General features: G+C 39.2%; 1 protein-coding gene across 2 annotated transcripts in view; it reads right to left on the bottom strand.

Moving 5' to 3' along the window:
• Nucleotides 1-7958: 7958 nt before the first annotated feature.
• DKK2 (dickkopf WNT signaling pathway inhibitor 2) overlaps nt 7959-25196 on the bottom strand; it is a 41579-nt gene continuing 24341 nt past the window's right edge. The window contains exons 2-5 of one of the 2 annotated variants that reach the window (XM_048942479.1): nt 13110-13260; nt 11766-11912; nt 11054-11244; nt 7959-10937 (exon numbers count right to left, since the gene is read on the bottom strand). In XM_048942479.1, the coding sequence (XP_048798436.1) occupies nt 10923-10937; nt 11054-11244; nt 11766-11912; nt 13110-13260 (504 nt within the window). In that variant the 3' untranslated portion in view covers nt 7959-10922. Of the gene's footprint in view, nt 11245-11765; nt 11913-13109; nt 13261-25196 lie in introns of both variants that reach the window. The other variant, XM_048942478.1, reaches the window with a different exon arrangement.

The raw sequence follows: 25196 nt of genomic DNA, 5'->3' as shown, positions 1-25196 counted from the left end.
AATTGCTAAGTAATAGAAATATTTCTCTTCCTGCTATGAGTTGTCTTGAACATTCAAAAGAAATGTTTTTATATTATGTAAAGTGGCCGTCTTTCCCTGTCTAAACGCAGTCTCCTATTACTGTTCATGCAGATTTTGATCCAGCATTTATCCCAGAACACTATGCTCAGTGAGTAAACACCTGCAAACAGAAAATAGTAGGTGGGCAGACACAATCTGACTTCCTAGGAGATTCCTGTCAGCAGTCTTCCCTGTTCAAAAGTCTGAGCCTCCCTTCCCTTGCAACCACAAAAAAGCCAAGCACTGGGAAGAAGACTGTCCTGTGGCAAAGCAACTTTTTAAAAACTAATTTTTAGATTTTAAAAGCACCACATCTCCTTGAGGGTTGCACTGTGTTGGCTGTAAACTATGCCACACAATCTTTCTGAGCATGGACATATCATGCTCCTGAGAGCCTGGTTGGGAGTTTTCATAGAATCATAGAATATCCTGAGTTGGAAGGGATCTACAAGGAACATTATGTCCAACTCCTGGCTCTGCAGAGGAGAATTGGTAGGAGAAACCACTAAATTTAAAACCCTATTGCTGAGAGCAGTGTCCAGACGCCCCTGAACTCTATCAGCTTGGGAATGTGACCACTTCCCTGGCACTCAAATTTGTACACTATTTTTAGGAAGAGTGTGGAAGCACATGCTCTTTTCCTTTCCTGAGGAGACCCCTCCTCAGGGGCCATGCCGTGGCCGTGCCTTGCCACCTCACTTGGTGATGTTTGTGGCCCCAGCTTATGTTGCTGCACTGGAGTGCAAAGAACCACACTGGAGGCACCTGTCAGAAGGAAAGAAAGAATGCATCTCTCTAGCACATTTCCGCCTTGGGCCTCATTATAGAAAAACAAGGGCTGCCAGTTGGACCAAAGTTAAGCAAAGCTGGAAACTCTGCTTCTCTGGGAAGAAGTCCAAGACCACCAACCATCTCGAGGACAGAGTATTTTGCCATCACATCATCAGGACAAGCTGGAGTCCCCTTGGTCATGGCTGGACTTGGGCCAGGGTTCTTCAGGTGAAAGGTCAGAGGATTTAAAATTGTCTTGTCACAGTGTCCTGTTCTTCCCCAATCCCAGTTAATGGCCTTGTCTCAACCCTTCTCACAATCAGCTCCACCGCTGTAGCTGGCTGGCCAAAGCCTGCACCTGTCTTCGTCCCCCCTAGCAGGCTGTTTTTAATTCACAGCCCTAGAGTCATCCTTCCAATGGCTGGGGTTAGGTTGCTGCATTTTCCAGGCAATTATTAAAAAATGGGATTGAAAAATGAGTTTAGCATATGACTGTCATGCCTCATTTATTCATTTATTTTTTTAAAAAGCTAACTGGAAGGCCTATCTACTGCTTGTTTGCCTTGCGTATCTGAGAAATGGAATTTCAATTACCATGTTGCTTTAGGAGCAGTTCATAATCCCTGTGTACCCAAGTCCTCTGTTCTTCATGGGTCGGGAAGAGCAGATAATTGGAATTTTTGCAGTCATCAAAAGTGATGTCAAGTGTAAAGACAAGATTGTTGTACGTGGAAACACACAGCTGTAGAACCAGCCATCGTGCCTTTCTGGGAGGAAACTGCAGGACTTGTTTGCATCATCTTGCATGGATTTGCATGGTGTGTATCTTCTGAGATAGCTACAGCTTGATTGATATTCTTGCTGAAAAGTTAAAATTACTTCCCAGAGCTTTTAACAGCCTCACGTTTACACAGAGTATGAGTTTTTTTCACTCTTGGCTTAGAACAGTATTTTTTTTTTTGCCTCTTTTTGATTTGCAAACTAGTTATTTTATTTTCAACTGGCAACAGGCATGTTTTCTGTCTTAAGTTCCCCAGTCACAGGGGTTTCACGTACCACAAAATGAAAACTGCTGTAGTGTGAGGCAGGACAGTGTTTTCCTTACGTTGTGTTTAAGGAATCATGAACAGAGTATATCCCATCTGATATATTTGTTTGCAATTACATATGGTAGTAAAAATAGTAAAGATAGTAGAGTTTTCATAGTGGACCACAGTGCTGTTATACTGAATGTTGTACAAACACAAAAGTAAAAGTCAGTCCCAGCACCAAAGATTTAGACTTCAAGTACAGATAAGTGACTGCAGATTAAGGAAGGGAATAGGTCAAACAAGGCAATAAGTCCATTCTAGTGCTGCTGTCAGAGATGCTTGTGGATGCCCTGATTGTTTACAGGAGTCTCTTCCAGAAAGGATTAATTGAAAAGTGAAAACTTAGGCAGTATTTCACCCTCTCTTATTTCCTACTGTCCTCCACATACTGCTTAAAACCCCTCACTTCTATGCAGCACAATTCATATTCCCTGGCTTTACCCATTTGAAAACTCAATATCTGGTGTAAAATAGGTGTCACTGCTCTACCTCTACTCAGTGGGGAAACAGAGACACGGAACAAACAGACATCTATAGCAGCAGCCTTTACCGTGGGGCAGGTAAAGCATTTTCTTAGCACCTTTTGTCTCTGTGGCTAGTTTTGTTGGGACATATAACTTTCATACAGTTAGAATTAGCTGAAAGGAATCCTGTGTCAGGTCTCCTCTTTGACTAAATCCCTTATTAGGTAACTATGCGTTTTTGAAGCATTACAAATAATAATTGTGAAAATGCAGTTAAACTTCAAATTCAAATTCCCAATCCACTAATAGAAATGAAACTAGTGTAACTAATCTGTTTGGAATTAATTGAGTTTAATTCATGTTCAGAAGTGTCAGAAAGATTTAATCTGTATCAAAAAAAGGTAGCGACAGATGTGCTGCTGTCCTGTACTTAGTCTTTTTGCTTTCATATTCTTTCATCCCCTCCTTTTAATTTGGTGGGGTTTGTTGTTGTTGGTTGGTTTTCTTCTCTCTCAGCAGAACTCTGTTGTTTTACAGAGGACACCATGGTGCTCCAGGTGCCAAAACTACTGCTTCTAGAGATAATGTATTTGACCCTGAAGTGACCAGGGTTGAACAGAAGTTGTGCTCCATTTCCCATTGCCGGTGTTACCCGTATAACAAAAACATTTCTGTGATGGGGACTTAGGCAAAGAGAACCAGATTCTACATTTTTTTCTATGTCCTAAGGAAATTTTCTAAATATAAAGGCCTTAGTATTATTATTTTGGAGGAAAAAAAAATGCAGCACAGGTTATGAACACATTATTCGTATAAAATCTATTTTTATCTAGAGTTGACCTAACATGAAATACTGTCAATACTACTTAGTCAATACTGTCAATACTACCGAGTGTCTTCTCACCAAATGGAAAGTAGTGAACGCAAATAATTTTAAAAGTCTTCTGCACAGATTTTCCTACCAGCTGTAGTTCTGATGATCTCTACGCTGCCACTTTTATCTGGGTGTATCCACAGGCAGCAGTCTAAATGTCAGCCGTGCTGACACAAGTATTTAACTGATGATCATTTTAGCAGTTACCACGATTATCTCAAAGTGACAAGCAGTCTCACCGATTTCCCAAGACGCAAAAGCCTCTGGTGCCTTCAGTACAGATGTCAAAACCACCCATCAACTCTCCAGCTGTCCTTTAATGCTGATATGTGCTCCCAGCGAAAAGGACTGTAATGCAAAGACCGTTAAGGAGATCGAGATGCAGTTTTCCATGTTGAAGTACCTTAACAAAGAGAAACTAGTAGTTACTAGGTGTCTCCTTAATCTGGCAAAAAAAAAAAAAGTCTAGATAAAAGCATGTGGGGATAAGCCAGATGTGTGTAAGCAAGGATCAAGACACCTCCTGTCTTGGTGAGTTCAGACTGAGATTACCATGAGGAACTACTGTTAGAACTCACACGCAAACTGTGCTGTAAGTGCATGCTCATGACTGTGTTTAGAATAGCTAAGTGGCTGAAATACAGTAGCTTTCCAAGCACAGAAACAGCACGATAACCTAAGATTGCCTGCTGATACTCAGAATTTTGAATTCTTGTATGAGGTTACCCTCTCACAACCTATAATTATATTATAGCACTTTATCTTCACAGTCATTTTCTTCCTCAAACAGCTGATAAACCCTCAACCCCCAGGCCCAAACCTCCTAACTTCTTGTGCAGCTCTTTTCCTGCAACTGTTCTCACTGCTGATCTCCAAAGCCTTTTCAGTTCTACAGAACATTTTCTGATTTTGCTTTTGTTTTTCAGGGGCGATGATTCATGCCATGTGTGACACAAGGGCACTGAATGATAACATTACACAAGTGCCACACTTCAGCCATCCCACTGAATTCTATAGGATTTTCTGTCTATTGGATCACTGGTAAGTCAGGCTCCATACACTAAGAGCATTCATGTTTCACAGAGATGTAGGAAATGCTTGGGCTGTGCTTAAGGAAACAGGAATTTTAACATTTATTTCAACTTCTTCCAAAGTTCATCTCACATTTCTGTGGCCATTTGTGTAATCAATTTGTTAGTGCTCGCTAGAAATTAGAAAAAAAGGATCTGATTTTTCTTCTATATTTCCTGTAATTACTTCTGTTTAACAGAGGTGGAATCAATTCTGCAAACCCTAGCAGATTTTTTTATAAGCAAAAATGTGAAATGATATCCAAGAAGAGAATTGTAATTGAAGTCCTGTAGGAAAATTACCTCCCTGTTTTGTGTTTTGGACATGTAAAAATTACTTTGGCGTTTCCTTTTGCCAGCAGAGGAGTCCATTAAATACAGTGAATCTCTTTGCTCTTGTCGGGAAGACAGTAATAGAGAAGATGACCCTTACTAAAGGTAAGATACAATTTAAGTAATTCTACATTTTTTTACAATGTTTGCATGCAAAAAAAGATTTCTTCATGTGAGCTTATTTTTCTTTTTTTGACTTACTTTGAGAAGGATTTTCACCAGTGGTTATAATGACCTTCAAAACATAAATTATATGGCTAAGAGATCAGATGTGATGGGAACTGCCTTTTCTGTTTGTTTTTTTCTTTCCAAATAACTGCTTGTTTTCAAGTGATCATCACAGCACAGCCTAGGTGAACTTGTGTTGCTGTAAACCCTGAAAGTAATACAGTTGTGGACTGCTTACCTTGGTGATATTTTTAGTGTTGGTGTCATTCAGGCGTTCAGATGGATAATGCTACATACTAAAGCACCCATGCGCTTTTACTTTGAGTCATTAGGATAGACTCTGGAAAATACAAAGCAAATGCTGAACAGTTGCACTCTGTCATGAGTCAATTTTAGTTTTCAGCATTAAACTTTAGAGGGAAATTTTCTTTTGATTTCATCTGGTTTTTGAAAGTGTGTTTATTGTATGCATAGCACAGTTAAACATCCTTTGAAACAGAAGAGTTGATGTTCCTTTGAGAGAATGAATGTTCATAAGGATTTTCTTTTATCGTCATCCGTTGCTCTGAAAAGCCATTTCTTACAACATCCATAACTGCTTGGGTAGAGAGAGAAGATGCTCTCCAAATTATTTGCAGGTGCATTTTTCTAAAGCTTTGGGAAGTCACTGGATTCATTAATGTGGCACATTCCAAACTTCCTTGCAAATTTCTTGCAGAACCTTGTCATTCATTATTTGTACGCGTGTATACGTATTTTTATGACTGTTAAAAATTACTATAATGAAGGAAAGAGATTTGGAGATCTAGGCTTATACTTCCACTGAATTATTGAATGTTTGGTTAATACTTGATTTAAAAGAAAAAAAGCTTTTCAACCCTATAGAGTGAATGTTGATGAATAGCATATTCTCAGAAACAAAGAATAGCTTGTAAGCAACAGAAATCAAGCATGTATATGCTGTAGCAATCACACAGCATTTCTGATTTGTTGACCGCTGTTCAACCACCAGGTTTGATAACAGCAGCAAAGAATTACACTAGGAGGTTTGCCAAGGTCTGAAATACTAAGATGTGTGTCAGGAAAACTTCTTGTGTAAATCTCCTACTACTCCTTTTTTAAATAGAATTTTCCTGAAAAGAAAAAAAGGAAGAAAGAAAAAAAGTACATGCTTCTTAAAATGTTAACTTCCTCTAAAAGCTTTCCTCCAGTTCAGGAACCTGGCATGCAGCAAACCACTTCTAAATCAAGCTGCAAGCCGGTACTGTAGAAAAACAAAGAGTTTATTGGTACCAGACATTTGTAAATAAGTAATTGACACTCATGCTATAACAATGAGCAATTCCAAAAAAAACAGGGAGCTGCCAGGATAAACAAGTTTGCAATGAGATCCATCCAGTGCTGGATATCCATCCGGGTCAATCCCATCAGTGGTGGTCACAATAACAGCTCTGGGACCAGCTGGAGTTCTGCAGCGCAGCCGTCTCCTGCTTTTGTCTGCTCTTCCATTCAGATCCCTAGCCACGGGCAGGCTGCTAGCTGTGGCAGTGGTGTCTGCACAACGTTCTGAGGGCTGGTGACACATCCAAAGCCTTGTGAATAACATCAAACTGTAGGCACTCTTTGGTAGCCGTGAACATGTTAAAAATAGCATTAGAAAATAGGGCATCTGAGCAAAAAGGTTCTGTTCAATGCATAGCAAAACATTAATTTAAATGGGAGAGTACAGACCTTCTGAATTAACTCTTTCTGTCACTGTTGTTTCCTGCAGCTTCAGGTAGATGCTGTGCATCAGACTGGTGAGCAAGGTAAGAAAGCGTAACAACTTTTCTTTCTTAGTTTGATCTTAAATCAGACTTAATGACAGCTCTGAATTGAGTGAAACTCTGCCAATGCGAAAAAAAAAAAAAAAAAGTCCCAACCAACTAAAAGAACTTGCATTCGCTTTGTCATGGATTCAATATGAGGTTAGCTTTGTGCATTTATTTTACTTTCCCCAGTGTGGATGGTTATTTTCAGAACGGCTTACCATTTTTTTTAAAATTGTTTTTAATGAAGTCTTACTGTCTATAAAACTCTCTTAGAGTGAATGATTTTTGATAGCCTTAGCTTAGAATATCTGTGTTTCTGCTGGATTTCAAGTTCAGGATGCCATTTTTTTAAGTAAGTGACTTTCCTAGAAAGAAAGGGAACAAGAAGGGATGACAAAAAATTTTCTTTGATTGAATTTAACTTTTTGATTGGGGTGAGGATGCAGGTTTGTGAAATTAAGAAGAACAGGCAGGCAGGTTCTTGACTAGGAAAAGTTGAGGAATGTCTTTTCCTCATCCTCTTGTTCTCCTGTTCAAGAAGGTTTATGTGTCTTATTGTTTTTCTTTACTGTTTTTTTAAATTAAGACATAGAGCAGAGAGGTCAGAAAACAGAAGATGTGATGAATTCCAGTGAAATGTGTTTTAGCGTCAGATGCTGGGTGTACACTGTTGAAAATAAGTACATGAATCTATTTTAATAACTGCTTTAATTAAAAAAAAGTTTTAAATTATAAATACTATGGATTGCAAACAACATAAGACAAAGCAAATTGTACAGTAACAGAGATGCGCCCACATATATATTGTGTATCAAATATGCGCTGCTATGGAGTAGAAATCCATTGTTTTTGGAAAGTTAGTGAGTATTTCCAAATAGATGTTGCATTGCTGAGGCTATTCTAGGCTAATAGGAAGAGTATTTGAATTGTTCAGCAGTAATCTCTTCAGTACTTGTGTCATGACAGCAGATTTCTAAAATGTTACGAAGCCAAAGCCGTTCTTAATTCCTTTGATGAGTGCAACAGGGAGTGAGAGCAATTATCTCTAAATTTAGCTGTTCTTTTATTCTTAAACTGATGTATGTTTCCCCAAAACGTTAACAGAGTAGCTTCTAAACACTCAACATTCAGCCTTGCGAAACTGCTTGCATGCCATTCAGTTCAGCTATGTTGCTCAGTATTTGTGGTGTGCAATGAGCCGCCTGTGCCTATTGTTTTTGTTCCCAGATTAAATCTCTGAAGGCTTTGGCTGTCTCAATCTCCATTGAAGTCACTGGGATCTGAAGACGCTCACAACTTTCTTAGTACGGTGCTGTTTGCTGTAAGTGTTAATATGGTCAAAGGAAGACTACCCACCAAAGACTGTAAGCAACAGTAGCAAAACCTTATTATTTTTTACAAACACTAATGCTACCTGGGGACCATTTCATTCTCCAAGTGTACATCTGTTTGAGCAAAGGATTCCCAGAAACAAGTAACAAGAATATTGAGACCATTGCTCAATAACCACAGCTTTTTTTTGGCAATAGTTATTGAGACCTGGAAGGGTTTTCCTGGGCTCAAAACTTGGCTGTTTCTTGTAGCGATGCTTCCAGTTGGGTTGTATGGATTATTTCATGTTATTAGAGCTGAATACTACTTATCTACCATTTCAGATTTGCTAGTGCTTTTATCTTGCCGCAATGTATTTGTATGCTGTAACGTACAGCAAAATGCCATTGTAATTTTAATGTCGGACGTACCCACTGTGAGTCTCAGATTTGTACTGCTCTGGGGACTGTGTCTGAGCTCTTTCCTTTTTAAGCCCAGTTGAAGGAGTGCATCCAGATGCATTACTTTCAAATCTTATACTCAAATGTTTAGGTGGAAATGAAGTGTGATCATTGTAACCTGGCCTTTATGTGTTTGACCACAATTCAGCCTACATGGTGCCATGAGGTGAGCGGATGCTCTTACTTCTACAGCCAAAGCACACACATCCTTCCAGACAGAAAGAACTCATCTTCTGAAGCAGCAGGTAAATAAAAGAATATGGGTAAAAGATTTGTGGAGAAATGGGAAAGGACATTTAATATATTTAATCTTATTATACATTTTTCTACATTAAAAGTCAACAGGCTGCAAATATACTTTGCTACAAAGCTTTTTGTAAGAAATATCTCTATAAGAAAATACATCTCATTAAACATTTCCTGTAAATAAATTATCACACATAACTGTGTTTTGTAAGAGGAAAAGGGAGAGGGTCAAGCTAATGATAAAAGCTCAAAATTGCTGAGCCCATTTCTGCGACCCCACAGCTCCATTTGGATTACACTTTCTTGTACACATAATTGCAATGAAGGCAACAGAGCTCCTCTGCTGAGCATGTGCTGTCAGTGTAAATAACACAGATTTGGTTCCTGCGCTTTTTCAATATCTTGAAATTATGCTATTTCTGAACCTTATTCCTGTTTTAGGTACAAGAACTCCTTTGAAATAACCAAAGCGGAGCTGATAGGACTGTGAGACTGAAGTCTAACTGAGACTGTTAAAAAACCCCAGAACCCCTTATGGCAATTAAAAAATAACTCCAGTAAGGTAAGAGACTTGTGAATTACTCTTAATTTTCTTTCCTTTCTCTTTTTTAGACTCTTAAGTCTAAAGGCAATGTATTCTTATTAGGAAATCTAAGCCTCAGTGGGTGCATAAGGTGTAACTTTAAAACAACCACTGGTAGAGATGTATCAGTGGAAAAAGTGTTTTAGGTACAGGATGACATGGTCTCAAAACTACGTATTGGTGTATATATGTTCAGAACTGATGAAACAGAAAAGTCTTGTGTGTTACAAAATGTGAAACTAAGTAAATTACAAATGGGTAATTACAGATTAGCAGTAGGTCAGTTATAGAACCAGACTTCTTAAAAGAAATATCAGACTCTTTATCAACATCTATACACAAGAATTACTTGTGAACAAGTAAAATGGACAAAAGTTTAAAAAGAACTGTGAGGAAAAAAAAGGATAATCTCCATCCTTCAACTTCTAACTGCTACACAAACAACACAGAGTTGTTTCCATAGTCCAGGTACTTCCAGAATTCCTGACAGAAAAATCCGGAGAAGATCCCTTTAGAAGAGATCGAGTTCATGTTAGATACATGCCAGAAACTGGTATGCTGCATCATCACATGATGCATAATAAGTCTTTTGTGGCTCTACCATATTTTCTTGCATTGTTTTCTGCAGGAGAGGAAGTGCCAACTTTTTCTTTGCTACCGCTAAAAAAGAAATCCATTTGCAGAATGCAATCAGATTTAGCATTAATAGCAAACTGTAGCCCATTGCTACTACTGAAAAGTAAAACTTTGAGTTTATAGCAGTACAATCTAAATTCCCCAACAAGCGCCTACATCTTCTGGCACAATTTCGTATCTCTTAGTGTTGAATTTCTAACACTAAGATATTAGTTAGATATTCAACACTCCACTATCTCTTTGGAAATGTCTATAATGCAGGTATGTTTAGGAAAAGAAAGAATAGTTAGGTCTAATGAGCAACTGCCTGTATATAATTCTGGATTCAGCATGCATGTATTTGTTCCATCTGTTCAATCCAATGTACACTAGCAGTAAACCGAGACAAATACAAGCGATTAAGTGCCCTACTATGACATTGAACTACATAAAGCATTTCAGTTCGCCTAAATATAGAAAGAAAACCCTGTTTAAATGACTCTGATTAGAGAAACTGCTTGCTGTCTTGAAATGATGAGGTGGCAAGTTCTCACCTTTTTGTGAGGGCCTACAAAATTCAGGACTCTCGTAGCAGTCCTGCAAGCATGCTTTCTTTGCTGAAGCGTCAGCCCTGCATGACAAGTGTATGGAGATTCACAGTAACTGTATTTCCATCCCTCGCACCTGCAATGTATAATATTTTAGTCACTGATAATGTGTTGACAGACAAGTCTTCCTGGAATGCACAGCTTCCTATAGGAGTACAATGTATACAATTTATTTAGCAGGCATTGCCACGGTGGAAAATCACTGCAGCCCTTATACTGGCCCCTGGAACATCATGGGACAACACAGCAAGGTAAATGGCATTAAATTTCCACTGTACTTATTTGCATATTAGCATTTCCCACAGACTGTACGAGTTATTTACAGTTATTTACTGCACAGTGGGAAATCTCTGGCTGCTCCGGTGTTTTCCACCAGCTTAAAAAGAAATGCATTTGATGTGACTTTTTTCTACTCCTACCTTGTTAATTTAGCCATTCCTCTTTCACATGCAGTCCTCATTTCCCAGCATACTGTAACACATTAAATACAGAAAACCAGTCACTTAATACTTAGTACTATCTACCCTTCAGATTTTCTGACACACGTGAAGTCTTGATTTAGAAGAAGAGGTTGCATCTTTCCATACTTTGCAAGACAGCCCTTTGGCACAGTCACATCTCTGGAAAATCTCTAGTCCATGGGAGCCTTTCTTGCGCTGCTTGGTGCACACCTCCCCCTGATGCAATACAGGCTTGCAAATTTTGGTCCAGAAATGGCGAGCACAGCAGTATCCCTCAATACAGTCTGATGACCGCAGGCAGGGATCGCCTTCATGTCCTAAAAAGAACAATCAAACTGTTTTACCTCAGGGGAAAATGGAAAAGGACAAATTCTGAGCTGCAAATGAAGCTCAGAAAAAGGAGAGATGACATTTCCATCTGTGGCTTTTTTGAAGGACATAAACACAAGAAAAGAGATGAATTAGGAAGGTTGGGAGGTTCAGAAAAGTAACTGTTAAGAACTGCCAGAAGACTTAGTAAAGAGAAATTCAGCTACAGGTTTGTAGACAAAATGACAAATGCATAATGACATTGCTCTCACAAGAGGAGGATGTGCACAGTCTTGTACAACTGAAAAGTGAATTTTCATTCCCCTCTAACACAGGGAAGAAAGCAGATGCTATTTCAATCAGAGGAAAGTGGTGGTCAGTATTACCTCGCTTTTAGAATTGTGCTCTGAATTCTCTTAATAGAGATTCACAACCTCTGAAATTACTATGTATTGCTGGTGTGTGCTGCTGTATTTAAATAGCGTAATGTTACTGATAGCAGAATGGTGAAGTGCAAATGTGATCTTACCTTTAATGTGTGACAGCTTGGACTGCGCCCTCCCTAAGTTTTGCCATCCCAAATCCTTGCTAGCATAATGACTGTTCTTGTTGCGTGGCCCCTCTAGTGCAGGGATGTGAGGTGTGAGGATGTTTTCAGTTACTGGTACGCAAATACCTGCGAGGAAAAGTCAGTCAGTTGTAGATTTCAGCAAGAGGAGAAGAAGCCGAGGAACATACTTGGGCCAGGATCAGTATTGAGACCATTAAAGTGAGGGGGGTGTTGGGCTCAGCTTCGGTGACTTTTGGCTCTGTCACTGATCCCTAGCCTGTCTTCACTACAGCTGCACTTCACTCCCTATCACAGAGTCTTGCAGTCTGACCTCCTGGAGACTGTCTTGGAGACATCTCCTCAGGTCTCAGGAAAAGAGTATGGGAATGCAAATAGTACAATTACAACAGAAACTTCAAGAGGGAGTAACTCGGGGATTCACTGGGTCTATTTTGCTTCCTTAAGGATATGGGCTCTTTGCAGATTTCCAGAGAATTGAGCAACACGGAAAATAGTGCTGGAAAAATGCTCTGATTTCTTTCTGTCTGTGGCTTCGTCATTTGGGGGGTTTCTCTACAACAAAAGAGGAAAAAGTCTAGTAATAAGGAGGCCTTAATCATAAAAATACTATTAAAGAAAGTGGAGAAAAGTTTTAAAGATAGATACATTAAAAACAATTAATTGCTAATGAAGTAGAGGAAATGATAACGATGACTTCAGGTATGGGTCTGTTTCAGGGAGAGGAGGAAGGCAAAAGAAGCAGGGGAGACTGAACAGCCTCTAGCATGGCACAGCTCTTGGATTCTGGCTCACAACGCACTGTCTGTTGGAGCCGATTCTCCTTTCCCTCCTCTCCTCTCCTTGCCTCTCCTTCCAAGCCTAGCACCATCCAGTTCTACATTAATATGAAAGCCACGAATCCAGTCACTCTAATTTCACTCTCACGTAGCTGATATTTCTACTTGGCTAGTTCGGCACCAAATTTCCCTTGTCCAACAACACAATGGATAGATAACTTTTATACAGACTGATTAGACTGCTTACTTATGCAGTTTTGAAAATAAGATCTTATTTGTTTTTTAGAAACAGAAGAAAAAGATCATTCAACAACTTTTCTAAGCCAAAGAAAAATGGGGAGGACAAGTAGAGCTTATAGAGTATGTTATTTTCAATATCTGAAGGGATTTTATCTTGGTTTAGAAAAGGAAATGCAGTCACAAGGAAAAATACCTCTGCTGAGAACACTCGGAAAATCTATTTTCAGTAGAACTGTCAAAATGCTGATTTTTTTTTTTGAGGGAAAACAAGAAATGAGTGACGTACCGTTGTTGCAGCGATTCCCCGGGCAGCACATGCCATCTCTGTGGCACCGTTTCTTCTTCCTCCGGCACAACATGCAGGCAGATGATGCTTGATGAGGACTGTGACAGTACCGCCCAACTTCACATTCCTTGTCATTGGTGCAAGGATAGATCTGGAGGATAAAGTAAAAAGTTTGCAGTGACACAGCATATATACTGTGTGCAGTATAAGACATGCACATAGTACATTTAAAAAAAAAAAAGTTGAAGAAACATAGAAACATACAGGTGAGTTACCATTCACTAAGCTAAGAGATGCAGTTATCTTTACAGCAGCCTTGTCCTTGGGCTCAAGCTGCTGGTGGAGCTGGATCACTGCCTCAAGAATGACAAAACTACAACCCATTCCTTTCGTGCTTTCATCTTTTCTTGCCTTAAATATATGCTGTCACAACAGAACTTATATTTTTGTGTGTTTCAGGATACGTGGGTCTCTCATTCATAGACAAGAGTATAAAATTCCACAATGAAGGGAAACAGAGCCAGAGTGACTCCTCTCAGTCACTGAAAGCACATCTGCAACAGGTAACTTTTACGTTTAGATCGGAACTCCAAGGAGGCATTTTTCTTTGACAAGTGCCAGATAGGATAAGAAATTCACATTCTCACAGTGAAGATAGAATTACAAAGGTTGGTAAAGATCAACCACCAGCCCATCACCACCATGCCACTAAACCATGTCTCTCAGTGCCACATCTCCTTGTACACCTTCCAGGGACAGTGACTCCACCACCTCTCTGGGCAGCCTGTGCCAATATCTCGCCACTCTTTTGAGATGAAATTTTTCTTGATATTTAACCTGGACCTCCCTTGGCACAACTTAAAGCAATTACCATGTTGTGCCAGCCTATGAATTTTGAGGCAGTCCACATCTTCACCAGACCGGTGCAAGCTTCTTCATGATTGTACCATTCCACTCCAACCCGTACCATTCAGACTCTTTGGAAGTGAACAACCATCTCTAATCAGCATTTAGCTTTGATAGCCTTTACTTCATTTAAGTACGTACTATTCTCCTTAACTTACCAACTGCTGAACAACATCCCTAATATATATATCACAGACTATGGTATACAACACAAAATCTCTTGGACATATAATTGCCTGAAAGCACAGACACAGACAAACCAACATTATCCTGTAGAAAAATTGACTGATTCCTAAAAAGAAGATATGAAGGAACTGTATTCTCCCATTAGCAAGAGAAAGGTCAGTAAGTATTCCTACAAAAGAAAACATAATGCTTGAAAGAGACGTAACGACACCACCATTTTCCAGGATCCCTTTTGCTGAATCCCACATAGCTTCAAATGCGCTGTCTGCATCTAATTTTAATTATGAGCATAATAATGGGCATTTTAATTAATTTTAATTAATTAAATTATTTTATCATTTATCATAATTAATATTAATTATTATATTAATTATAATATGTATATTATATTATATATTATATATTATATTATATATAATATATATAATTATAATATATTATTATATTAATTATAAAATATCATTTTATAGATCTTTTTAATTAAAAATTAAAAATTTAATTAAAATTAATTAATTAATTAATTAAAATCTTTAATTAAAATGCCCAATCATAGATCTTTTTCCATTTCTCAAAATTATCCTTGAGGAAATTTGTTTAGATAAAAAGATGAGAATGAGGCATTTTCTGGAAAATGTTTACACCTCCTCAGCTGATTTTCTCCAGCATTTTAAACAAATCAAAGTGTTGCTTTTGCTGTTTTCAAAATGACTACTGCAATTATGTATTCAACACAAACAAAAATCTCAATTTTCAATGTAGAATGATTACTTTTAAAATATTTTTTAATCAAGTCTTGATTATACTGCTCTCAGAAAAGAAAAACTTGGACGATGTTGAGAATTTGCTATGAAAAATGTTCTTTTAGATGGAGGACAGCCTGTTTCTCCGTCTTTTTGCTATTCTCTTGAAAACTGTAGAAGAAACAAGAGGTCAGATAAAAACACGAGTGCCTTTAGCTGGGCAGAACCATGCCGTTTTCCATATGATTTCATTAATTGTCTTCTTTTTCAAAATTTATTTTACAGTAACTAAAGAGCTGGCTGGTTATTTCCAGAGTGCTGCTGTTCCATTACTTCTGCCCTATGAATATATGCATCTTTGGAGAATGAATAGAGAGCACAGCTGCTTGGAGAACTTGACATATGTAAAAGGCTTTCTCCCTTAAGAGTAAGCATTTCCTCTCAAGTTCATCCTCATTCATCAAAGAAGGTCAAATCTTTTAGCTAGGAGCAGTGGTAAGAGACAAATGCAAATGCTCACCTTTGTGGTACTCAAGGTATAACTGGATTTCCCTTGTTCTAGGAAACCAGACCTAGATAAAGTGCTCTCCCTTCAACCTTATTGGTCCTTTTCCTCATTTTTCCCAGCAAGAAATAATTAATCCTAATGAATAATTACAATATAGTTGAATCAGAACCCTACTAAACTAAATAACAGAAAATTCAGAAAAACTTTGTATGGATCTGTGCATGGTTTTACTGAGTTTGGAAAATATTAACACTGCTAGCAGGGGAAAATGCAAATAAAAAACAGATGAACAAGCTGTAACCTGGAGATGAAGGCATTTTATATCCTTGTCTGTCATCAAGACCTTCATAACCACATCTTTTTTCCAATATGGGCATGTGGCATACACCTGCAACTTGTCAGCAACAAACCTACTTGCAGTTTTCTTTGGTTCCTCAAATAGCTTTTTTAAAAAAAGCTGATCCTAAATGGTGCTAATGAATATCTTGCATACCATATCTACTGTCTGTTTTACTTTTGGCTGTTAGGCTGAGTGACATTTAAATGATACACCTAATTGCTAGATTTCAACTCAATCTTTAGGAATGGCAGAAGTTACATAAGACGCTTTAAAAATTGCTGAGATAAGAGACACAACTCCTCCTCAAGTCTAACTCTCGAGCCCTGGCCTAAGCAAAGATGACATTTCTGAAATTAAAAAGTAATCCAAAACATTTACCTACCCAAGGGAAATGACTGCAGCATACCCACAAATTGTCTTGTGTTACACGTAGCCTGGACAAAACTGTCAAGTCTATTCAAAACTCTAAACAACCAGCTGCCAGCCAGCTCCATGAAAAACCTTCTTGCAAATTGCCTGATGCCATCAATTGCCTTGATCTTTCTTCCAAAACCACCATCTATTTGATATCCTAGTTATCAGTCATGGGGAGCTTTAAATAAAAATGCCTGCACAGCCTTGTCTCCTAATCAGTAGACATTCATTAGAAATAACTCATGCCTTCTGCGATACAATTAATCTATCTCCGCAGTATTCACTGAAATACAAAAAACAAAACATAGTACCTAGTCTTGGCTAACAGCAGGGAAAACATGTTCATATTTGTCTCATTGTCAGTAGTAGTTGAGCATCTTTGTATAAATAAGTATATATATTTTAAAATACAGGAATAAGAAAGTATATTTGTAGAAAAGCATATACTAACAGTTGTTCGTGGACAACTCAAGGTTTTCAGAGTTTCCTACCTCAGAGCCTAAAACACAGTCTTTACATTGAGAGAATAGCAGAGAACATTTCCTATACGCAATGCAAAGACCCAAATCAGTCCCAGATGGAGAGGGAAAAAGCAAGCTGTAAACCAGCTCTACTTCCCTAGCAATGATAACTAATTCTACAAGGCACTTCATCCTTTCACATTCTTCAGCTATACATATCATTTTCGGGTCGTAAATCTCTATTCACTAAACATGGCTTTGATATTATGGGAAACCAGATGAAACTGAGATAAAATATGCAGCACTCCCTGAAGCTGCATTTAAGCAATCTTATTTATTTTTTTAGCCCAGATTACAGGCAGTCATGTTGTTGTAGCATGGGATAACCTACATTTGCCAGTGATATTCATATTTTCAGATTGTTTACTCTGATGAAGAGCATTGAAGAAGTAAGACGCTTTCTCCTCAGTCATTCCAATTAGTTTTGTATTCTTCTATAGAAGACAGATACTGAAATGGTGCTGCTCTTTCTGAGCCAAGATGTTCACTCTACATCTATTGACCAAAGCTAACCTTTGCCAGCTAGGTTTAAGCAGCACACAAACATAAATCTTTTCTCTTTAACAAAGAGGGAATATGAAACTCCATTCCTGTCCTTCCTGAATTTACACTCTAAAGAGCAAAAGCACACTATAGAACTATAGAAAATGATGCAGATAATAGAAGGAAAAAACTGTTTTGTTTTGTTTTTTCCAATCCTTCCAGGACTACGACTAAGGCACTTATTTTTTTTGCATTAAATTCACAGTGAGGTTGAGGAAAGGAGTGACTGTCTAGCTTTCATATCCACCTAATGCCATTCCTTTCTTTTGCAGTGTACAGAAGTGAGGTTTATTTTTACCTTTGCCTTCTCCTTTTGCCAGAGATCTAATATAGCACCTTTTCTCAGCTAACTGGCAATGAGGCTTTCTTGATAGTTTTCCTGGAGTCATTTACTCTCTTGCAATGTGGTCACCCTGAACCACAGAGTTTCACCACAAGCTCAAATAGCACGAGTGCTGGAACCATTGTGCTGTGGAGTCAATCAGCCCCAGTCTCTCTGTCTGGCACTACAAAACATAATGCAGAAGCACAAGGGAGGAAGACAGATGCTGTAATGTGCTGAAGGGTGAGTGAATAGTCTGATGGCAAGCACTTTACTGAGCTGTGGGAGATAAGGGTTTGAATTTCAGCTTGGCCTCCAGTATATATTTGAAAACAGTATTCCCAGCCAGCGCCTTAGTCACCAGGCTCTCATTTGCTCGTATTATGAGATCTCATTTGTTTTCATGCTAAAGCTACTCCACACTGTACTATCAAGATATGTCAGAAGAAAACAGGAAGAGCAACTGGCATTTTCACCTAAGCTGTGTCATCACTTATCCAGCACAAGTAGTCCTAAACACTGCTGGCTTCAGATCTACCTCCAACACTGAGAATAGCTGTGCCTAAAAAAGTGATACAGTAAAACAGATATCGCTACAGACTTGCCCAGAAGCACCTCACTTTTTGCTTGTGTTTTAAATATCATAAAGTCCACGTGCAGAGTCAGTCCTGACAGATGATCATGGCTACTACCGGTTCCAGCAGAAGCAGAAGCAAGGAGGTTGCTCAGTACTCTTTTTCTATGGATGATGAGCAGCACTCGAGAAGTCTCACAAAAGGAAGGGGCTACAAGGGAAGTGGTGGAGTCACCACCCCTGGAGGTATTCTAGAGACATGCTAGATCCATACACATTCTATATCCATAAATGCCTTTTTCTGCTGTTAAAAATAAATAAATAATCTGTTTTTAGCTCACCTAGATTCACACACCATGAGACAGTTTACCAGCAACTGGTACTGCAACTTGGTCTATTACTCACTTTTCCTAATGAAGACAAGGTTGTTTTCCCTATTCGCATTATTTTTATAAAATTTAAAATAATGACTGCAAAGTGAGTGGAAGCCAACCTCTCTACAGCCAGCATGCTAGCTGGTTGATCACAACGGGCCTGAGCTATAGAGGGGAGAACAACGTTTCCTCCCTCCAGCTACAAGATGAACAATAGAGCTTGTTGGTCATAGTCTCAGGACTAAGCACATTGCTTAATATCCCACAGTCATCAGGCATGATGTAGCAACCAACTGGCTCAATCCTGGTGATCACCTCTGCCCTGCCCAAAGCAGGACAAGGAGAAGAACTCTCCTTCTGATCAAGGACTTTGTCCTTGAAGAGTCAACACATGAAATAGCCACAGGGGTGCTGGGTCTGCTTTTGCTTTTCTCTCTCTTTGAAGAATTAGTTAATCCAAAGCTTTAACGAAATGGCCCACAGTCAAGAACATTTACAAAGAATGCAATTTGTTGAATGACTCACTGGTTAGACCTGATCCTGAGTGGGGATCTCAACATCATTTTGTCTTTTACCAGATTTACATTGATGGGACAGATGCACACATCACATGTCGCCTGTAGAGCTAGATAAATATGTCACACATAGGATTGTTCCCAATAGCCAATTTAGAGGAGGAGTGAAGATTCTACCTGTGAAAATCAGTGAGAGGACCTAATGGGATCTCACAGGACACAAACCTTTGCAACAATGGAAATAAGAACACTTCACTCAAAACCACATAAATTGGATAAAGAAAAATGGAAGAAAAAAATAACTAACAAAGAAAACTCTCTTCTCCTATAGCCTTTTTTTTCTCCTACAAGACAACTGAACTGCTTTCTCAAACATATTCAGACAATCCATGTCTAACTGACAAACTTCGCTCCTCTTTCTCCTAGCAGTGAAGTGAGCATTTAAATTAAGATGCGGATGGGAAATGATTGTCATTTAGTACTATTTTGTTTTTAATCCCACATGACAAAAGAGCTTATCAGCAGCCATCTGGAGTAGTACAGTTTTCCCACAGCACTGCTGATGTTGCTATTTTCTATTCTTAGCTCTACACAAGCATAGATGATAGTGAGGGATCTCACTGTGCACAAGCAGAATGCCGCAGTTAATTTATCCCATGGAGGAAATCACGCTGTGCTCTCAGACAGCTCCAGACATGGATCCTGACTCAGACTGATCTCACCAGAAACTCTCAACTCCCTGTGACTGCTAGGGCACAGATTGTTCCTGAAAGTAAAACTCTCTGTAGTTGCAATGAAACAAATTTACTCCGTTGAGCTGCCATGATAAGCTTAACAATTCAGTTTTTCTTACCAAGCCTCTTTCTTGTTAAAACAATAAACATATCTGACCCATTTCTCTGCCAGAGCTAAAGAGAGAAAAGCACCATCTTCTGCTGCTAGATTAAGCACAGACACTTTCTTTTAGCAATAACTTATTTTTAACTCTTCAACTTAAAAGGTCTGATTCACAGACTGACATAGTGCTACATCATGGATGTGTATGCTGCAGCCTCCAAAGATCATTCCTTCCAACTGTGTGGCTAATGGCCCCAGAAGCCTGCATTATTAAGACAATAAATATTCGTGTTTGAAAGTAATACTCAATCTACTTCTAGACCACCAGGGGAAGAACATGCAGTAGTCCAGCTCTCATGATGTACTAGAGCCAAAGAAAACTCAGATCTTAACAACCCTAAAACAAACCTCAGCAAGGTCTCTCTGAACAGGCAAGGCTGCAGGACTCACGTGGGTCCTGACTCAGGCTTTCCTCAATCTCATCAAAACGTCGTGGAAAACAACCTCCTGTTCTGCAAGCATGGAATGAGCTGTATTTTCAAGTAACTTAAAGGCAAGCACACTATACCCAAAATGTATTTGTATGTATGTTTTTATGACACAGAACAACATAAAACTAACACCAGCATATAGTATATCTATGTATCGTAGTTCCCAATGCAGCACAGCTATGGGTCTTCCTGTTCTATCACACCTTTAAGAAAATTATTGACCTCAGAATCATATTGGTGTCACTTTACTGAATCATCCCATTTCAGAGAAAACATACTGCATTTCCCCTGCACTGCGCACACTGCATACATGTGCTCAAGTTTTCCCTCCTTCTCATGTTTCATGACCTTGGGATTACCTAGCAGCACTTCCATCTCAACATTTGGAGAGACCAGGAGCATCCTATGTTGCAAACACGAATCTTGATTGGTACCTTACAAAAGACATGATTAAAAGAAGGTTCAAAAGTTTGGGGTCAGTTTGACTCCCCATTTTACGGGCATTGTCACTGCATGATTCATGCTGCCTAGCAAACAACCAGCAGTAGTGTTACAGCAGAGAGCATCAAAACAACATTAGGTAATCTTTGAAGCCAACAATGTAGTGATAAATCAGTGTGACAGGAAAACTCTAGATCTTGATTTTATGTCATTTTTGAGTGCATCACCAAAGATTGCTTGAAGAATAAAGGTTTGTTAACACACGCTTTGTTCTATGTCCAACCTTTTCAGCAGACTGTTCTTGGCCTTTTATCTCTGCCTTTTCCCCACCCCTTTTCTGATGATTTTGCTTTTTAGTTTTGTCTCTAATTGGCTATTTATCATCTGTTTCAGAGTAGGATTCTTCAGGCTTTTTGATCAGCATGTTTACTGCTATGGATGAACAGTGGGTTGCCAAAAAGAGCTTTCCCTCTGAATCTATTAATTCTAGAAGTATGGGTTATTTTATCCAGACATATTACCAGATGGAAACAGCAAGCTGATCCTCCAGCACAGAAAGCACCAGGCGTTAAACAACAGGTAGATATTCAGATATTGCGGTTGGGAGTAGAATAACATTGCTGGGAACTGGCAGCAAGTTGCTGTTTTTGAGCACCTGGGTCTGAATGTCCCCAGGTCATGATGCACTTTCAAGGTGGAGCTTTTGCTGGGAATCATCTCTGTGCAAGCATACGTTCAGCGAGAAAGATGAGATTTTACCTTCTATAGAACTGCTACTGAGGAAATGAACTTCCTTTGCTTTTAAACTTTCACAAAGTCTAGAAAAAGAGGGAAACCCTGTCATACTGAAATCAGTGCAAAAATTCCATTTGTCTGCTTTGAAGTCTGGAGACAGAATGCTTCCAAGTTAGGAACACTTGTGCAATGTCTGCAGTCCTCACCCTGGAAATTATTCATAGGTACTCCTTGCAGAATACACTTTACATTGCAGAATGCACAGCATTTAAGACACCAGTTTTCAAAATGCAGTTTCTCTAGTCCTCCTATTTATAAGGACAGCACTGAAGAAAACATGAGTTCATGTCAGCTGGAGAGACAGCCAGATGCTGAATGTCTGAGAGGGATGAACCGCAGTCTCCACTTCAGCAGACTGCTGACTGCAATCTGAATTGATACTGAATGTCAGCATTATTAATCCTCTCCCTGATGGTCGTTTATGTGGGAACACCTGGCTCATATGCCTTTCTTTCTATCTCAGTTCTTTCTCTACACATCAAAAACCACTGTCATCTGAGATTCAAAACACCTCTGCTCTGTCTCTTCCTACTCTACATGAAACCCTCTGCAGTGTGATAGTTGTGACCACTCTTTTGGAGGGGGAGGGGTAAAATGAGAGGGACCAAGCCAAGCATCTCCAACTCCAAAGCAACTATGAAGAATGGAAATCAGGCATCAAAGCAAGCTAGCCCAGCTTTAATATCAGCACAGACTATGGCACCGGATCCCATTCTTCTCAGTGCAACTGCAGGAAAACATACACTATGAGAGCCACAGCTCCTCACCCTGGCCTGCTGCAGCAGCAGTTGTGCATGTACAGGGGGCCAGCAGTGCCCATGCACAGGGGGACCACCTGCAATGGAGCAGCTGCCCTGAGGAAGGGCTTGGACACAGAACCCTGCAGCTCAGGCAACGTCTGTCTGTGGTTGGACATGCACTGTTGCCTGCTTGACTTCTCAGCTACAGTAAAAGCAAAAATTGTAATATGAGACTATTAAGGCAAATTATCACACTCTACTCAGAGGAAGACAGAGACAGCAGAAAAGGAAAGGACCCTGACAGACAGTGTCATTAAAAAGTCATCGTGCTCTTATTATATGATTAACTTAGAGCTGCCGACCCAACTTCAGCCTGTGGTAAAAAGCTTAGCAATCAAGGTTTCAACACTATTTACCATTTTTTTTTCCTGTTCTTTTAAAATGCTCCTAGCTAATTTTGCACAAACAAGAAAACATGAACAACACAGCAAGGCAAGAATAACTTGTGAGTAAAACCAGATGAACACTAACATATTTACATAGTGTAATGACTTCACTATTAATTCAAACAAACCCAGGCCCCAATTCTCAGAAGACAGAGCTGAGCACATGCGGTCCAGGAGGCAAGAACAGGGTGGCTCAGACTGCACTGATGTCTGCAGCCCCTGAGCGAGTAGGGGCTGCTCAAAGTTTCAGTCTGCAATAGCCACTGAGGGACCATCTTTCATTCCAGACATCGTACTCTGGCTACACCCTCTTCTTGCTTGCAGATTAACTATATATAGATCAGATCTGGTCCCCATCCTCAGAATAAGCTGATTCTGCAGCTAAGAATTCTATTTATCCTCCTCCCTGCTACATTTTACCGTACCTTCTGAAAATACATCTTTTAAAGCACACTTTTCTGGTCTGAAAATAATATTCTTTATGTGGAGCTATGGAATCTCTTCCTTGTTCCTAGATGTCTTGGAAGTTAATCAACAAAGTCATTAAAAAGCTTAATCCCCTGTGCTTGGCACAACATCAGTCTGAGAACAGTTTCCCTGTAACAGCCTTTGGAATAAATATCCATGCAAGATTTGTTTTTTCCTTATACTGGTCACCCGCACTTTACAGTGGGTGGCCTTTCATTTATCCCATTACTGTACTTCCACTTCTGAAGCTAAGCCAGACACAGCAACCTGATACTACTTTTTTTGTTCATGCAACTCTATTGTAATGAAAAGTTCCACATATAACTGATAATTGTTAGGAAAGCCAAAGTAACAGGAATCATGGTTAAATTGCACTACCTTCTTGACAGCTTTTATTCTGAAGGATCTGGGTTCTCCAGGAGAACACTTTGTTGGCAAGCATTTCTCACATTTAGATGCCCCGGAAGGCAAACATAGTCAGCCCATTCCTGAATACCTCTGGTTGGCTTTGTTTGCATGACAGCGCTGCCCAGAGGCAGAGTGTAGATGCTGTGCCTCCCTGTAATTGTGTGGTCAGTTTTTTAACTGCTACTCTACTTGACGAGAGTTGGTTTTGTTTGCTATTTTTTCCCCTTTTTCTTTTACACAGATAGAAAGAGAATAGAGGAAGTTAAATGACTTTGCTGTGCGAAGCCCACATAAGAAGTCCACATTACACAGGTAACTGTTTTTCAGCCACTGTGCAGTTAACAATAAGATTATTTTCCTTTTTCTGAACTTGTACCCTTCCTTTCAGATGCACCAAATATAAGCGACTCCGTGCCTTTGACAATTATCCTCTTTACATAGGGTACAAGTACAGATCAGGACAACCACCCAGTCAAATATAAAAAAATACATTCCTACTTTCAGGTCTCACTCATGAAGTATACTGTATATAAATAAATTGATTACCTGAAGCATATTTTACAGTTGAACATACTCAGCCTATTCAACAGCTGCCATACATTTCTTAGAGCACAGCTTTCCTTAAGTTCTACTCTGAAAGCAACTGTTGACCATGTGATATGACAAAGGAAGATTTCCTCATTTACTTTATTTGTTAGTGTTTGTTAATAGATTTAAAGGAGATATGATTTATTGTTTGCCTTGTATTTTGCATGCAATCCCAGATGAAGAAGAGGGAAGAGGGAATAAGAAGATTTAATTGATAGGTAAAAATATTTATGTCTAGGTCCAGAGTCATAGATGTCTAGGTCATCTAGCAGCAATGAAGCTATTGAAGTGCTCAATGTTCTTTTTTGTTTCTGCCTGTAAGAAAACGAATATTTGCAATAGCTTACTATACACAAAGCATGATGTACCTCTTAAGCAATGGATTATTGTTACATTGCAAGGAGGCAGAAAAGCAGACCAGACCGATGTGAACGAAAGGTATTTCATTGCTAAAAAGTAATGAAGTAATGCTAGATGGCTTTTCTCAGTTACAAGAAAGGTATTTTTCTATATAAAGCAATTCCCTTTCATTTTCCTGCTCTTCAAGTTCTCCAGGAGACAGGGCTGTACAAAATGCATTGCACATGGTACTGGTGGGCCCACACATCTCCATGGCAAGGTGCCCTTTGAACCACGTTCTGGAATTATGCTCTGAAGAGCCCTCAGGCTCAAGGATTTCTCTCCACTTGCACTGAGCCTGCACTTACACTGATGGACTGCACACCTCTGAGGAAAGAGCAAAACCCACTAGGCAGCTCTCCATATTTGCAAGATTCTCAATTCATCTCAACGTTTACAAGTCCTATGAAAAACAAAACAAGAACAAAAAAAAATCCCACCAAAACTCAGACATTGCAACCTTTCGTGTCAACCACTCAGTTCTGAAACAGGAACAATTCCTATTGGCTTTAGATATTTTCCCAAGAAGGA

The sequence above is a fragment of the Lagopus muta genome, chromosome 4 (genome assembly GCF_023343835.1).
Source record: "Lagopus muta isolate bLagMut1 chromosome 4, bLagMut1 primary, whole genome shotgun sequence".
NCBI classification, from domain to species: Eukaryota; Metazoa; Chordata; class Aves; order Galliformes; family Phasianidae; genus Lagopus; species Lagopus muta.
This window is presented reverse-complemented; position numbering and strand designations above follow the sequence as displayed.